Here is a 16,863-nt window from a genome sequence, read left to right as displayed (position 1 = left end):
AAATACACTGGGAAAATAAGCGACACCTGGAGGGGGTGGAGACAATAACAGGAACAGGTGAAACCAGTCAGAGCGTGACAAACATAATGTCACAAAGCAAGTTAAGTTTCATCCTGAAATAACTTAATATTTCCGAGTCTTGAAATTGGCTATGGCGCTAACTAGCTAGAAAGCTAGCTGTTTATTAAAGGTAGATAAACTAGTTAAAAATCTACAATTTTCAAGAAATTACTGTGGCATGCTATTTAATTTGATCATGCTTTGTAAATCATTCGGTTTATGCTGTTTTAGTCCACACAACATGTCACCCAGTCACCTACAGTAGAACCTGATAAACAACATGGGGGGAAACAATCAAATTGGCCATGCTTTCTTTTTGTTACCAGATCCGCGATGAGAATTTTCTAGCTAGTGTGTCCTTCGACTCTTGTTGGATGTAGTTGTCCAGTTTATCAGGTCCCAGGCTCCAATGACTGTTATGATTATTTATTTCAAGTTAATTATTGTCTTTTTCTTTTTGCTTTAGCGTCATCTGTACCTGATAGAGCAGATCTAGTCTCACGTGCGGAAGTAAGCCGTCTGGGGGAAGAAACTCATTGGGAGGGAGAGTAGAGCAGACCCAGAAGTTCTGACAGAACGGACATACATTTGAGCGCCCAAGGACGGTCCATTTACTTTGTGCTGTCGAGCGTTGTGCTATGAAATCCTGTGATTTCATTGGGGGCAATTCCTTCTCATAGCAAATAGCTGGCAAAACAATCCAAGCAATGTTCTCATGGCCTATGCGCCCACGGAGGCGACTTCTATTAACATTTAAAACACAGCCTATGAATTATAAAATATAAACTTGAATAAAAATATGAGAACTTTGTGTTGTTGTAGACCAATCGCAAATGCCGCTGCTCTAAGGCATCTTATTCCCTTTTCTTTTGACAAGTAGGGAATATTATATAGGGCAGGGATGGGCAACTGGCAGCCCCCGGTCACACTTTTGTAAGGTTGCAGATCAATTTCCCCAAAAAATGAATACAATTTGAATAAATACATTTGGAACTCAGTTGAAGTAGAATACACAGTGTGCAATTTCAAAATGTGGCTGTGCATCAGCAGGTTTTCTCTCCACCCCATGGCAAAATGAGTAAAATTGTACAAGAGTTATACGATTGCAAAATGTTCTCTTCCAACCCATGGCAAAATGTGTAGAATTGCAGCAAACTTGCTTTAAAATGGCAACATGTTCTATGCCCCTTGACAAAATGTGCAGAATTGCAGAGAATTAACTCTAAAATGCACAAGGTGTGGTGCCCCCACAACACAACTTCGCCTAGGGCCTCCAACACTCTGTTAGAGTGGACAAAATGGAGGAGCTCAGCCTTTCAGATCCAGTTCAGCCCACAGCCTCTGCTTCTCAAGGTCTCACATTACCTGACACAGTTCACCTGGACTCACGTGGGTGGCTCTCTGGTAACTAAGATACTCTCTGGTAACTAAGATACTAAGATAACTACTGGATGCATTTCTGCTAATATTGTCTGTTCCACAAAGCAGACAGAACCTTGGATTAGATCTAAAGGGCACCACCCTATTGGTGTAAACCTGCGTAGATGTCATGTAACTGCCGTGTTATAATGATGGTATTACACTGTAGCGGTTGTCTCTGGCAGGTGGGGATCTGCCCCACCACCTCTGCCCCACCTGCCCTGAATGACGGGTCGCCACGGGTATTCCTACTGTTTTAAAAGGCGTCAGAATGAAGTTTCAGAGACAGTCGATAGTGTAATACCATCATTATAACATGGCAGTTACATGACATCTACGCAGGTTTACACCAAATAGGGTGGTGCCCTTTAGATCTAATCCAAGGTTCTGTCTGCTTTGTGGAACAGACAATATTAGCAGAAATGCATCCAGTAGTTATCTTAGTATCTTAGTTACCAGAGAGTATCTTAGTTACCAGAGAGCCACCCACGTGAGTCCAGGTGAACTGTGTCAGGTAATGTGAGACCTTGAGAAGCAGAGGCTGTGGGCTGAACTGGATCTGAAAGACTGAGCTCCTCCATTTCCTCCACTCTAACAGACAAGTGAACACTGGACCAGGTTGACAGACAGACAAACAGACACAGACATACAAAGACTACCGTGATGCCGCTGGGGAAGAAAGTTCGCCCTTCTTCAGCTGCTGGGAAACTAGAGATTCAGAATGTGTCCAGGTATTCTCCCTCTCCTTCTCCTCGGCTTTTTCCCCTGTCAGTTTGAGAGTCAGTCATGAGCCACTGCGTTGTCGTGGCTTTTAACAGCAGATCAGCCGTGATTCCATGCTGGTTTTCTAATTGATTATCACATTTGTTGCTCTGCTGTTTTCCAGTGTGGGCTTTCATCTCAGCATGGGGCTAACGAGGTTGAGCTGGGGTGACAGGTGATTTGGGTTGAGGCTTTTGCGTTGTTGCACTGCGATGTTGTTGCTCTCCAAAGGAGCAGAACGCCTATTTTTCAGAGCCTGTTGACTGTTGTCAAGGGGTTGTGGACGTGGCCTCGGTGGCACAGCTCTACATTTACCATGTAGCACTGGAAACCTAATTCATTTGAGCTTTGATTAAATACAGTTCCCCAGATTTGATAAGATTTTATGCCTGTTATTCCTAGCCCCCCTCCTATCTTCTGTTTTGGTAAACAAAATTGTAGTTGCCAGATCATGCGGAATTTGTCATAAAAGTGGCTGTGTCAAGCAAAGTTTATAACCTCACAGAGAAGTTCTGCTATACACACAGACTCCCGCTGATGTACAGTAGTTATCTACCGCGTATTACGTAAGGAACAACTTATTTTGCAACCCCCGTCTGCTGTGTGTTTGGTTTGCCTGGAAGGCTTTTGAGACTGACAAAATTATCTGGTGGATGTAGCTGCAAACAGGGCTTTCCTCCCTCTCACAGCATTGACTCCAAGGCTGCGTTTCTACAGGCAGCCCAATTCGGTTAGTTTTCCCACTAATTAGTCTTTTGACCAATCACATCAGATCTTTTCACATCAGATCTTTTTCAGAGGTGATCTGGTTGGCCAAAAGACCAATTCATGAAAAAAAGATCCGAATTGGGCTGCCTGTGTGGACGCAGCAAGGAAATGTAAGGTTGGATCCCTTCTAGGTCAGAGCACCAATTACACAACACTGTGAAGTCTGAGACTTGGGATTTATACTGTAATTATTACAGATTTGCATATTTAACATATCTTTTAGAAGTTAAACCAGAACTTGCATACAGCACTCCCTTCTGCTTAGACATGCCACCCACAGACAAATGATTCACTTGTATTTATTTTAATGTTTACCAGTCCAGAAACAACCCCTATCCCCTACTTACTTGGCAATTGTGGACATCTGAAATGATTTTATTGGTACAGTGTAATAAATATGGTGAAAGTCCTACCAAGCCTATCAGAGGGCAAGGTGGAGCTACTACCATTTTTTGTTTGTCTATCCTCCCTTCCTTGACTAGGCCTACATTCCTGACCTGACATGGCTGGATTGGTGAAAGCTGTGATATAACCATTGCTTATACCTATCAATTTGTGTTAGTTCAGTGATTACTTGAAGGGAGGAAGGAGGGATGCATTTTCAAAGTACTCAAACAGGGTCTTCTTTTCTGGACTTAAATTGAGACTTTTGGGTTCTTCCTCCACAGCGTCTTTGCTGAGCTGGGGAGTGCAGGAGAGCGAGGGACTAAGATGTCGGGGCCAGAGCAGCGGGGAGAGAGATCGGACCCTGGTGTCGCGAGGGCGTACCTGGGGGCCGTGTCAGAGGACAGGCCACCTCCTAAGTGGCTGGAGCGTGAGCTGCTGAGACAGGAGAACCGTCGCCACTCTGTAACCATGGGGGACCAGGTCAAACTGAGGTCACGACTACTCTACAGTGTCGATCCCACACGCAGCCTCAGCAAGCTCAAGGTATATCACCCTAAAGGACAGTTTCCCGGAGCGAGATTAAGCCTAGTTCTGGACTAAAAAGCGAAATATGTTGTTTCCCATTATACAACGGGTGGGTCTAATCCTGAATGCTGATTGGTTAAAAATGCATTCAAGCCAGTGTCTATTCCAGAAGTCACCACTGGCTAAATCTATGACGTTAAAATGCCTATTTACTCTGTTCCATCTGACTGCGCAATCCACTGTCTCATCAGCCCAGCCAAGCAATTTATAAACTTGATCTCTACTATAAAAAGCATCTAGACATATCATCTCACATTTCTTTTAGACTAACATTTAGTTTTCAACAGCGGGGATTTCTATAAACCTCTGACATTTGCAAAATTGTTTCAATATTCAAATTCGATCTCCAGCTGTCCCATAGTTTTTATTACAGAAGTCGGCTTTTTAATTCTTCACTTGAATATTTATCCTCGTTGTAGGTCTTGCAAACTCATTTTGGGAGATGAATGTGGTTTGATGTCGTGGGATTATTATATAGTCTGTGACTACCAACCCATTACCCTCCTCATACCCTGGGAGGTGTTACCAGGAATTGGTTATCAGAGAGCAGCAGAGGAAGGTTTGTTGGGCACCTGTTACTTAGAGACAGGTATAGACAGACGTCAGGGTAGCTAACGGATCAGTGGCCTACTTGTTCACTATCCATGAACGTGTCTCCATGAGGATGTAAAAAGCTCTGGAATAGTGGAAGTGCAAATGTAATTGTATTTTTTGCTGGATAGAAGCGACACAGACAGTCTTGATGAATTAAAAATGAATTGGGTACTGGTACCTAAAAAGGTAATGTTACACAAACATTTGAAAATTTGTTTGACCAGCCCCATCCCTTATCTTTATACTAAACTGGGCTGAAACGCTAACTGACTGAATCATAGAATCTGTATCATGATGAGTTTAACCTTAAGGTGTCAGTAGAGTGTCTGCTGAGGTTCTGCATCGTTCCACCATCAGTCCCCTTCCCTCCCCCCACAGATATACAACTGCTGTGGTAGAATTGAAGCAGACACCCAAGGGAGGAATCAATTTGAGGTTATGCCAGAAATGACATTTTGAATCAAGTTGAGAATATATTTTCTAATTACATGACAGGGCCTCTGGCAGGCAGCGAATTATCAGGACCAGTGAAGGCTGTGTTTTAGATCCGAACTAAAGCAAACACAATTACTGGGTCTTGCTAAAGGGATTTCCATTGATACAAATGTCACGATCGTCTTGATATGAGTGAGAGGACCAAGGCGCAGCATGATATGAATACATCTTCTTTTTATTATATAGAAGACGGCACACTAAACACTTATTCAAACTTAACAAAACAACAAACGACCGTGAAACTACAAACGCAAGTGCACACACAAACTACTTACGTTCGACATAGACTAGACATATACAATGACCCACAACAGCTAAAGCCTATGGCTGTCTTAAATATGGCTCCCAATCAGAGACAACAGTAACCAGCTGTCTCTAATTGGGAACCCATTCAGGCAACCATAGACTTTCCTAGACAACTACACACAACACTAAACCATCTATACTCCTTAACCCTCTAAACCATACAACCCCCTAGACAATACAAAAACACATACTTCATGACGTCACACCCTGACCTGACTAAAATAATAATGAACACAAAGATAACTAAGGCCAGGGTGTGACAACAAATAACAACCTTCAACCTGACTGGAGGAAGGGGAGCAGCCCTGAGATTGGTAATCCCAAACTGTCACTACAGTGTTAGGAATAAATTCAGTCCATTCTAGAAATCCAGGAAGTGAATTGAAGATAATGGACAGTTTTCAATTCATGAATTGACTTTATCGAAAACGGAATTGACCTGAACCTTGACCACTACAGTTGTCTGTCTATCACTGTCTCTTCTTAATAGACTGTCACTGGAATTAACATTGAACATTGCTCTATTCAGTAAAGTCAGGCAATAGTGAAACAGAGCAATATTGTATGGATTCCATGCTAGCCTCTTCTGGCTTTGGTCATCTAATGAGAATACTGCTCTGCTGAAATAGCTTGGCTCGATTGCAGATTCTCTTTATAGTTTACCTGTTTATTAAAGGGCCACTCTAAAATAGATGGAGCTACGGATGCAAGAACTGACCATTCATGAGATCAAACATGAACCATGTTTGAAGCTCTACAATGTTTGTTTATGAATGGATTACAAACAATAAAGTAAATCAACAATCAATGGCCATATATCATGAAGTAAAAGTAAAAAAAAAAAATGGATGTACCAATCCCAGATTGCCCGTTTAAGGACTTCCATGTGATAGCAGGTACATTCTGCCTCAGGTGGAAACATTAATGGAGTCAGTAGTAGAAGTCTGCCAGTAGAAGGATTTGGAGAGCAATGGGGTTATGAGAGTGATGCTCCCTCCCAGTCTCATATAAATAATGATTGTCCTGCACTGCTAAACAATAAGAATGCTTTGTGGGTCTTTATAAAACAATTTTGATGGTTATATGAAATTAACCCTTATATTTTTGGTTCTATATAGCACCATTTCTTCTAGCGGTGTGATGGCTCCTGTTAGAACCCTGGCATAGTTCCGGTGTTTGACGCTGAATGGTGTTGTTAAACATGTTTCAAATGCACCTAAAACGTAATGATTGATTCAATTCTCTATCTCCACTAGTATTTAACTGTTGATATATAGTACAGACCCACATTTCCCATCCACTAACTAGCTAGTCATTTCACATCAGCCACACGCACGCACGCACGCACGCACGCACGCACGCACGCACGCGCGCGCGCACACACACACACACACACACACACACACACACACACACACACACACACACACACACACACACACACACACACACACACACACACACACACACACACACACACACACACACACACACACACACACACACACACACACACACAGAGTCCAGGAGTTTGTTAGTGTGTTTATCCCTGATATTTATTAATGACAGATCAGAGGCTCCCTGGATGAAAGGCCTGTTGCTAGAAGACCCTGGCTGTCACATCTGAAAGAGGCCATTATTACAGAGAGCATGGCATGTCACCATGTCAAGGTGTCACACCGCCCTCCCCCTAGGAACATACAGAGATGTATGTTCCTAGCTCTCCCCCACCCTCCTCTTTGTGCGTGCAGTGTAAGATTGAATCTATATGAGTGTGTGTGTTTGTCCTGTGTGGGTGTGTGCATTGCTGTGTCTCGGGTAAGTGTGTGTGTGTGTAGCTGATGTGAAATGATTAGCTAGTTAGTGGAAGTAGTTGTTTCCATTACTCCGCAAGGGCCGCAGCTTTTGTGGAGAAATAGGTAACGGTGCTTCTTGGGTGGCAGTTGTTGATGTGTTCAGGGGGTCCCTGGTTCAAGCCCAGGTTGGGACAAGGAGAGGGACAGAAGCAATATTGTTACGTGTGTGTGTGTTAGTGTGTATGAGTGTTTGTGAGTGTATGTATGAGTGATGCCTGCATCTCAGGGCCACTAAAACGGGGGTCTAACCCCCACTCAACGTTGCCACCTAGTGTGTTGTTAATTAAATGCAAATTGTGTGCCATGTTAGCCAGAGTCCTCTCTCAACCTTGTCCCCTCTGCTCCCCTCCCTTGGTTCTCTAGCGCTCTGAGTTCATTAACTGGCTGGTAAGTGGTGTCTGTGAGAATTGAAGGAGCAGTTTGATTTGTCACCTCTCCTTGTTATTTCACTGTTCTTCATTTCCCAGAAGTAATGGAACAATTATGAAACAATTTTCCAATTCCATTATTATCTTATTGTGTATTAAAACACTGCTTTGATCTGAAGTTTCTGTTCATGCCTGTGTGGAATTACTTAAAAAAAATATATAATTTGTGACACTATAATGACAAAAATGCATCTTTTTTTCCCAAATAGATTGAGCAGAGAGTATCCATTGAAAGCCTGACAAAGCTCAAGCTGGCATTTGAGGTACATTTCTGCTATGGTTTGAGAATGTGTTGTTGGCATGACCTAGTATTGCCATTCCTTATGGATATACGCGTTGAATTCCAATCGAACCCTAGCCAATCCTATAGATCTGAGAGGATTGGTAGGCGGAAGCAATTTGGCAACATTTCTATCTAGCCAATCAGAAAGGCGAGATGAAGCTATTACTATAATGCATATCCAATCCTCAAATCTACAGAAGTAGGGGCTAGGGGTCGATTTGGAATTCAGTGATCCAATGCATTTAGTGACACCTTCTCCTCTGCAGGAATTTGAAATGGGTGGCCTGAGATCACTGGATGTGTTCAACTTTGGACTGATAGTGAAGAAGTGTTTGGGCTTACACAACATAGTAAGTGTCAATGGGACTGGAAAAGCAGCAAGACGACGCAACTTTTAATTATAAGACAGACAGATGAATAAATGGCTGGATCTCTGGCCCATATCTCTGTCTCTTTCATTCTCTCAAATCAATTCAATTCAATTCAATTCAATTCAATTCAATTCAATTCAATTCAATTCAATGGGCTTATTGGCATGGGAAACATATGTTTACATTGCCAAAGCAAGTGAAATAGAACTCTCTTCCCCTCTCTCGTGCAGTCTCTCTGTCTCTGTATCTCTCTCTCTCTCTAAATAAAATAGTTTTCTATTTGTCACACTGTAAATGTTTCATTGTATTTTTAACAACCCTGATAATGATGTCTGGACTCAGCTATGTTATTGTTGTCTGTCCCATCATTCCTTTGTTCTGTGAACGTCAGAACAATGCCCAGATCCAAGAACTATTCATGAAGATCGATTATTCTGGCCAGGGGAGGATTGAATGGGTGAGATGATAAGATTAATTTCCTTTACTCAGGTCACAAAATATTTATTCCCCTTAGAGTGGAATGGTGACAGCCCAAGGAAAGCAACTGACAAAATATGAAGTACAATTTCCATGAAACTGGCCCTCAAAATGTTTGGGTTTGATTCCATGTCGAACAAAGATTTTATTTGAGCCTGATCCCAGGAATTTAGTTTGATACCCCATTTATAGAGTGTACTGTACATATATGTACGTCACAACTGCTGATGATCACTCTTGAGTTGCACATCTATCATACACCACACATGTTTTTAATAACTATTATCTCGATGTTCCATTTGATGTGTCTCGTGTTATTTGTCATATGTATTCGCACTGCTTGCCCGCGTTATTGCCTATTGCAGCTTGTGGAATAAATAAAGCACTATGTTGATTTGACATTGCCCTATCTCCTGCAGGACGAGTTCTGTACGTACATGCAGTTGGAGTACACGGAGAAGGAGGAGTCAGTGTTGCGCGGCAAACAGGTGGCGTTCTCCCTGCCAGCCACGGTCAGGGCCCTAAGCCACGGAGAGCCCGTTCTGCGCGTCCACTCCACCCCCGATGGCACCATCATCACCGTCCGCGAGGATGGGGCTGTCTACTACTGGAGCCCCGAGCTCAACCTGAAGAGGAGCAAGAGCGTGTTTGTGTGTGTGTGTGTGTGTGTGTGTGTGTGTGTGTGTGTGTGTGTGTGTGTGTGTGTGTGTGTGTGTGTGTGTGTGTGTGTGTGTGTGTGTGTGTGTGTGTGTGTGTGTGTGTGTGTGTGTGTGTGTGTGTGTGTGTGTGTGTGTGTGTGTGTGTGTGTGTGTAGTTTTGAAGTGTGAGCAAGTAGACTTGTCCTTTTTTTATGTAGGACCACACCCTTCTCAGAGGAGCATGTATGCTGTCATAGATTGGAAATGTGTTTTGAATTTTGCATCAATTAAATTTAATGATTTGCTTTGAATGCAGCATGAAAGACCTGTGAGCAGAAAACCAAAATGGGCAACTGATTTTACCACCATGCCACAGTACAACAAACTTATCATGGGAACAGGGTAAGAACTGTATTGTCTGTTTCAGAATGTAGGCTCAGCTGAAAAGTAACTAGAGCATTTACTTTTGTACAAATTCCTTTCTTTTACTGTCTTGTGTTAGTGCAGCCTGTTGCTATGCACTCTCTTGACAACATCTGTGTTCCACCGCTAATCATGGTCAATTCCCAGATCGCTGAGTCTCAGTTGAACAGTGTGACCTGTCATACCCATGGTAGCAGTTAGAGGCCGCGTCCCAAATGGCATCCTATTCCCTATATGGTGTACTACTTTTGACCATGGGCCCTGTTCAAAAGAAGCGCACTAGGACAAGGGAATAGGGTGCCATTTGGAATGCACTCGGGGACAATGTTCCTATCGGTGTGTCCTGTGTTACAGAGACAGAGAGATCCAGTTGTATGAGCTGTCCTCTCTGGAGCCGTACTGTCAGATCAGTTCCCTGGAGACAGTCCCTCTGAGACTGGACTACTGGTGAGCCTCTAGTCTAGCACGCACTGGCAGCCTAAACCATGTCTCACTAAAACCAGATCACACTCTGGCAGTCTAAACCATGTCTCACTAATACCAGATCACCCACTGGCAGCCTAAACCATGTCTCACTAATACCAGATCACCCACTGGCAGCCTAAACCATGTCTCACTAATACCAGATCACACACTAGCAGTCTAAACCTTGTAATACCAGATCACCCACTAGCAGTCTAAACCTTGTAATACCAGATCACCCACTAGCAGTCTAAACCATGTCTCACTAGTACCAGATCACACACTGGCAGCCTAAACCATGTCTCACTAATACCAGATCCCCCACTAGCAGTCTAAACCATGTCTCACTAATTTCAGATCACACACTGGCAGCCTAAACTATGTCTCACTAATACAAGATAACACACTGGCAGTCTAAACCATGTCTCACTAATACCAGATCACACACTGGCAGCCTAAACCTTGTAATACCAGATCACACACTAGCAGCCTAAACCATGTCTCACTAATACCAGATCACACACTGGCAGCCTAAACCATGTCTCACTAATACCAGATCACACACTGGCAGCCTAGACCATGTCTCACTAATACCAGATCACACACTGGCAGCCTAAACCATGTCTCACTAATACCAGATCACACACTGGCAGCCTAAACCATGTCTCACTAATACCAGATCACACACTGGCAGCCTAAACCATGTCTCACTAATACCAGATCACACACTGGCAGTCTAAACCATGTCTCACTAATACCAGATCACACACTGGCAGCCTAAACCATGTCTCACTAATACCAGATCACACACTGGCAGCCTAAACCATGTCTCACTAATACCAGATCACACACTGGCAGTCTAAACCTTGTAATACCAGATCACACACTGGCAGTCTAAACCATGTCTCACTAATGTCTAATCTGATCTGAGACCTGCTTTAGTGTTATTCTTGTCTTTCTCTCCCCGCAGCTACACTGGACCTGATGAGTGTTCTATTTTGTATGGAGACTCCCAGGTAATGTAAATCCTCTCTCTGCTTGACAACAGATTAAATTACCAGAGGGGAAAAGTTAAATGCCACTCGGCTCATTAATTATAAAGGGTTGTTTTTCTCTTTCTAGGGCTGCGTGAATATCATATTAATTACATCCGTGGGGGAGACTCTGAGGTAAACATGTTTTTTTTAATGTTAGCTTTATGCATCTAATAAACAACCACAGGAATGCATCATCATCTTAAAGGCAAATTGTTAAGTCAACAAAAAAGTATTAGTAAAAAAGGCTAATGTAACTTAAAATGGCTTTCTACTGTTTCCATGGCGATTTGTAACTTAATAGCCTAATTTGAGGTTTTGGGTGATAACAAATCTACTATTTCAGTTTTTGATTATGTGATACGAAGAGGGTGGTTTGCACACAATTAGAAACATTTCAAAGTATTCCTTTTTTGAATTTGTAATATCTTTGCTGGTAAATCATTATGGGAATGTGATGTCATTGAACAGATTGGTCGCACTCGCACAGAATATGTGACAGCCAAACATCTCTGTGCCAACACTGTAACTATAATTTAGTGCTATTTCATACAGTTCTACGTCTTTATTCGCAGAATGTGGAAGAAATTACCAAAAATTGAGAATGTGCCTAACATAGGGATAGACAACGCAGTGATTTCTCAGAATGTGACATACATTCGATGGAAGGTCCACCAGGACTGGGTGACAAAGGTGATGTTTAGTATTTCTCGATGCACACTGGGGTTCCTTTTTGTCTATCTATGGAATAACCATTTCTGCCTGTTAGATGATTGTGTATGGTACAAAAAGGGGGACCCCCTCTCCCCATAGACTCAACATGAATACTGGTCGTGATGCACAAATATGCCCACTATAGTACTTTTGCTTGATCATTTTTACACATTTCACCAGCTGAAATGTTGTGAGTCAATAAGTACTCAACCCCCTTTGTTATGGCATGCCTAAATATGTTCAGGACTAAAAATGTGCTTAACAAGTCACATAATAAGTTGCATGGACTCACTCTGTGTGCAATAATATTGTTTAACATGATCTTTGAATGAATACCTCATCTCTGTACTCCACATATTGTCTGTAAGGTCTCTCATTCAAGCAGTGAATTTCAAACACAGATTCAACCACAAAGACCAGGGAGGTTTTCCAATGACTCGCAAAGAAGGGCACCTATTGGTAGATGGTTATAAAAAAACAGACTTTGAATATCCCTTTTGAGGATGGTGAAGTTATTAATTACACATTGGATAGTGTATCAATACACCCAGTCACCACAAAGATACAATAATCCTTCCTAACTCAGTTGCCGGAGAGGAAGGAAACCGCTCAGGGATTTCACCATGATGACTTTAAAACAGTTACAGAGTTTAATGGCTGTGATAGGAGAAAACTGAGGATGGAACAACAACATTGTAGTAACTACACAATACTAACCTAAATGACAAAGTGAAAAGAAGGAAGCCTGTACAGAATAAAAAATATTCCAAAACATGCATCCTGTTCGCATTAAGGCAATAAAGTAAAGCTGCAAAGAATGTGGCAAAGAAATTAACATCCTGAATGTCCTGAATACAAAGCGTAATGTTTGGGGCAAATCCAACACAACACATCACTGAGTACCACTCTTCATATTTTCAAGCATGGTGGTGGCTGCATCATGTTATATGTATGCTTGTCATCATTAAACATTTTTTATTAAAAGAAGGAGGATAGAGCTAAGCACAGGCAAAATCCTTGAGGAAAACCTGGTTCAGTCTGCTTTCCAACAGAGACTGGGAGACAAATTCACCTTTCACCAGGACAATAACCTAAAACGCAAGGCAAAATATACACAGGAGTTGCTTACCAATGTTCCTGAGTGGTCTAGTTACAGTTTTGACTGAAATTGGCTTGAAAATCTATTGCAAAACTTGAAAATGTGTAACGGCATTCAGAAGAAGAAGGTGAGGACCAAGGTGCAGCGTGATACGTGTTCATATTATTTATTCGAAACTGAACACTAAATACAAAATAACAAAAGGAATAACCGAAACAGTTCTGACAGGTGATACAAACACTAAACAGAAAATAACCACCCACAACTAACAGTGGGAAAACAGGCTACCTAAGTATGGTTCTCAATCAGAGACAACGATAGACAGCTACCTCTGATTAGGAACCATACCAGGCCAAACACATAGAAATAGAAAACATAGATATACAAACATAGAATGCCCACCCACATCACACCCTGACCAAACAAAAAATAGAAACATACAAAGCAATCGACGGTCAGGGCGTGACAAAAAGACTGTCTAGCAATGATCAACAACCAACTTGACAGAGCTTGAAGAATTTGTAAAAGAATAATGTGCAAATATTGTACAATCCAGGTGTGTAAAGCTTTTAATAGAGACTTATCCAGAAAGACCCACAGCTGTAATCACTACCAAAGGTGATTCTAACATGTATTGACTCAGGGGTGTGAATACTTACATTTTATATTTCTCTATTTCATTTTCAATAAATTTGCAAACATTTCTGAAAACATTTTCTCACTTTGTTATCATGGGGTATTGTGTGTAGATGGGTGAGACAATAATCAATTAAATTAATTTTGAATTCAGGCTGTAACACAACAAAATGTGGAATAGGTCAAGGGGTATGAATACTTTCTGAAGGCACTGTATGTATATTTTCATAATTTTTACACACAACAATACCTTGAGATTTCTTTTAAATTTTAGGTGAAATATTTTCCAAACATTTGTGCGATTGTTTCCACCTCCAATCATGAAGCCTCTTCCCTCGTCATAGGTAATTAGTCATTGTCACATCCATATTCTCATCTCAGCTGGATGTATTCAAGTTCAAACTCACTTCTGGTGTGCAGGCCCTTTGGTCTGGTGGTCTGAGTACATTTATGGTTCAATACTTGTCTTCAACCTTCCCAAATTGTCTTCTCCTCATTTTTCTTCCACACTGTTTCTACTGGTTTTTGAATAAAGCACTTTTTTTAATCTAAAAAAAAAACACATAGAAATTCACTTCTGGTATGGGAGTTAGGTTGTAGAGCACAGGTTCTGAAAATAATATCGGTCATTGTATGGCTTTCTGCCTCATTATAACCTGAAAAGGATGTGTTTACCTAAAAACAACAATTAATCCAGTATATTTAATATGTGCAGATGCACCTGTCAAAAACTACAGTCTCCATGTAATAGAATTTGTGTTAATCTGTTCTGAATAACATTCTGGAAGGTGATGACTCGTGACTTATCTATCAAGTTATCTCTCAAGTTGTGTGTGTGTGTCTGTTGACGTGTCTATGTACACTACCGTTCAAAAGTTTGGGGTCACTTAGAAATGTCCTTGTTTTTGAAAGAAAGCACAATTTTTGTCCATCAAAATAACATCAAATTGATCAGAAATACAGTGTAGACATTGTTATTGTTGTAAATTACTATTTTAGCTGGAAACGGCAGATTCTTTTATGTAATATCTACATAGGCGTACAGAGGGCCATAATTAGCAACCATCACTCTCCTGTGTTCCAATGGCACTTTGTGTTAGCTAATCCAAGTTTCTCATTTTAAAAGGCTAATTGATCATTCGAAAACCCTTTTGCAATTTTGTTAGCACAGCTGAAAACTGTTGTCCTGATTTAAAGAAGCAATAAAACGGTTCTTCTTTAGACTAGTTTAGTATCTGGAGCATCAGCATTTGTGGGTTCAATTACAGGCTCACAATGGCCAGAAACAAAGACATTTCTTCTGAAACTCTTCTGAAACCAGTTTGCGCTCCCTTCACAGAACAGCGCAAATGTGGTCTAACCAGAATAGAAAGAGGAGTGGGAGGCCCCGTTGCACAACTGAGCAAGAGGACAAGTACATTAGAGTGTCTAGTTTGAGAAACAGACGCCTCACAAGTTCTTAATTGGCAGCTTCATTAAATAGTACCCGCAAAACACCAGTCTCAATGTCAACAGTGAAGAGGCGACTCCGGGATGCTGGCCTTCTAGGCAGAGTTGCAAAGAAAAAGCCATACCTCAGACTGGCCAATGAAAATAAAAGATTAAGATGGGAAAAAGAACACTGACACTAGACAGAGGAACAGCATCCCGGAGTCGCCTCTTCACTGTTGACGTTGAGACTGGTGTTTTGCGGGTACTATTTAATGAAGCTGTCAGTTTAGGACTTGTGAGGCGTCTGTTTCTCAAACTAGACACTAATGTACTTGTCCTCTTGCTCAGTTGTGCACCGGGGCCTCCCACTCCTCTTTTTATTCTGGTTAGGGACAGTTTGCACTGTTCTGTGAAGGGAGTAGTACACAGCGTTGTACGAGAGCTTCAGTTTCTTGGCAATTTCTCGCATGGAATAGCCTTCACTTCTCAGAACAAGAATAGACTGATGAGTTTCAGAAGAAAGGTCTTTGTTTCTGGCCATTTTGAGCCTGTAATCGAACCCACAAATACTGATGCTCCAGATTCTCAACTAGTCTAAAGAAGGACCGTTTTATTGCTTCTTTAATCAGGACAACAGTTTTCAGCTGTGCTAACATAATTGCAAAAGGGTTTTCTAATGATCAATTAGCCTTTTAAAATTATAATGGATGGATTAGCTAACACAACGTGCCATTGGAACACAGGAGTGATGGTTGCTGATAATGGGCCTCTGTACGCCTATGTAGATATTCAATTTTAAAATTCTACAATAGTTATTTACAACATTAACAATGTCTACACGTTATTTCTGATCAATTTGATGTTATTTTAATGGACAGAAAATGTGCTTTTCTTTCAAAAACAAGGACATTTATAAGTGACCCCAAACTTTTGAATGGTAGTTTCTGTCTGTCTGTCTGTCTGTCTGTCTGTCTGTCTGTCTGTCTGTCTGTCTGTCTGTCTGTCTGTCTGTCTGTCTGTCTGTCTGTCTGTCTGTCTGTCTGTCTGTCTGTCTGTCTGTCTGTCTGTCTGTAAGTAAGAGTGTAGGTATGCTCATATATTAAACAGCATATTAGTGCTTTTATGTTTAATTGATATAATTGAATGTATCACTTATGATTTTGAAACAACACACTCCGATCTCATGCCCAGGCTGCGTTCTCCCGTCCACCAACATCGAGCAGCAGATGAGGGAGATCAGGGAGGTGTGTCGGGATGGGAAGGCCAAGAGGGCGCTTTCTAATAACAACGGGTCTCCTCAGCCCCGGGCACCATGTGACCAGACCGTCTTCCCTGTCTACAAGGGCGTCATGACCTTTGACCTCAGCAAACAGCACAACCTGCTGGTGACCGGAGGGATGGACAGGGTGCTGCGTCTGTGGAACCCTTACGTCCCTGGGTGAGGAAACACACAGGAAACTGTTATTTCTCTGAATGCTACTAGGTGTACAGGCTTTTCATCCAGCCCTGCAGTAAGGCACCGGCATGGTTAAAGGGACACTGTTGTTGTTCTATAACAGGAAGCCCACAGGTGTGTTAAAGGGACACTCTGTTGTTGTTCTATAACAGGAAGCCCACAGGTGTGTTAAAGGGACA

General features: G+C 41.8%; 1 protein-coding gene across 1 annotated transcript in view; it reads left to right on the top strand.

The window, feature by feature from the left end:
• The first annotated feature begins 2,053 nt into the window (after positions 1-2,053).
• wdr95 (WD40 repeat domain 95) overlaps positions 2,054-16,863 on the top strand; it is a 30,769-nt gene continuing 15,959 nt past the window's right edge. Inside the window, exons 1-13 of the mRNA XM_071356442.1 lie at positions 2,054-2,210; positions 3,678-3,939; positions 7,870-7,923; positions 8,210-8,293; positions 8,706-8,771; positions 9,211-9,441; positions 9,746-9,831; positions 10,207-10,299; positions 11,285-11,330; positions 11,437-11,483; positions 11,924-12,041; positions 14,072-14,141; positions 16,420-16,666. Coding sequence (XP_071212543.1) covers positions 2,143-2,210; positions 3,678-3,939; positions 7,870-7,923; positions 8,210-8,293; positions 8,706-8,771; positions 9,211-9,441; positions 9,746-9,831; positions 10,207-10,299; positions 11,285-11,330; positions 11,437-11,483; positions 11,924-12,041; positions 14,072-14,141; positions 16,420-16,666 — 1,472 coding nt within the window. The 5' untranslated portion in view covers positions 2,054-2,142. The remainder of the gene's footprint in view (positions 2,211-3,677; positions 3,940-7,869; positions 7,924-8,209; positions 8,294-8,705; positions 8,772-9,210; positions 9,442-9,745; positions 9,832-10,206; positions 10,300-11,284; positions 11,331-11,436; positions 11,484-11,923; positions 12,042-14,071; positions 14,142-16,419; positions 16,667-16,863) is intronic.

This window comes from Salvelinus alpinus, chromosome 21, assembly GCF_045679555.1.
Source record: "Salvelinus alpinus chromosome 21, SLU_Salpinus.1, whole genome shotgun sequence".
Taxonomy (NCBI): Eukaryota; Metazoa; Chordata; class Actinopteri; order Salmoniformes; family Salmonidae; genus Salvelinus; species Salvelinus alpinus.
This window is presented reverse-complemented; position numbering and strand designations above follow the sequence as displayed.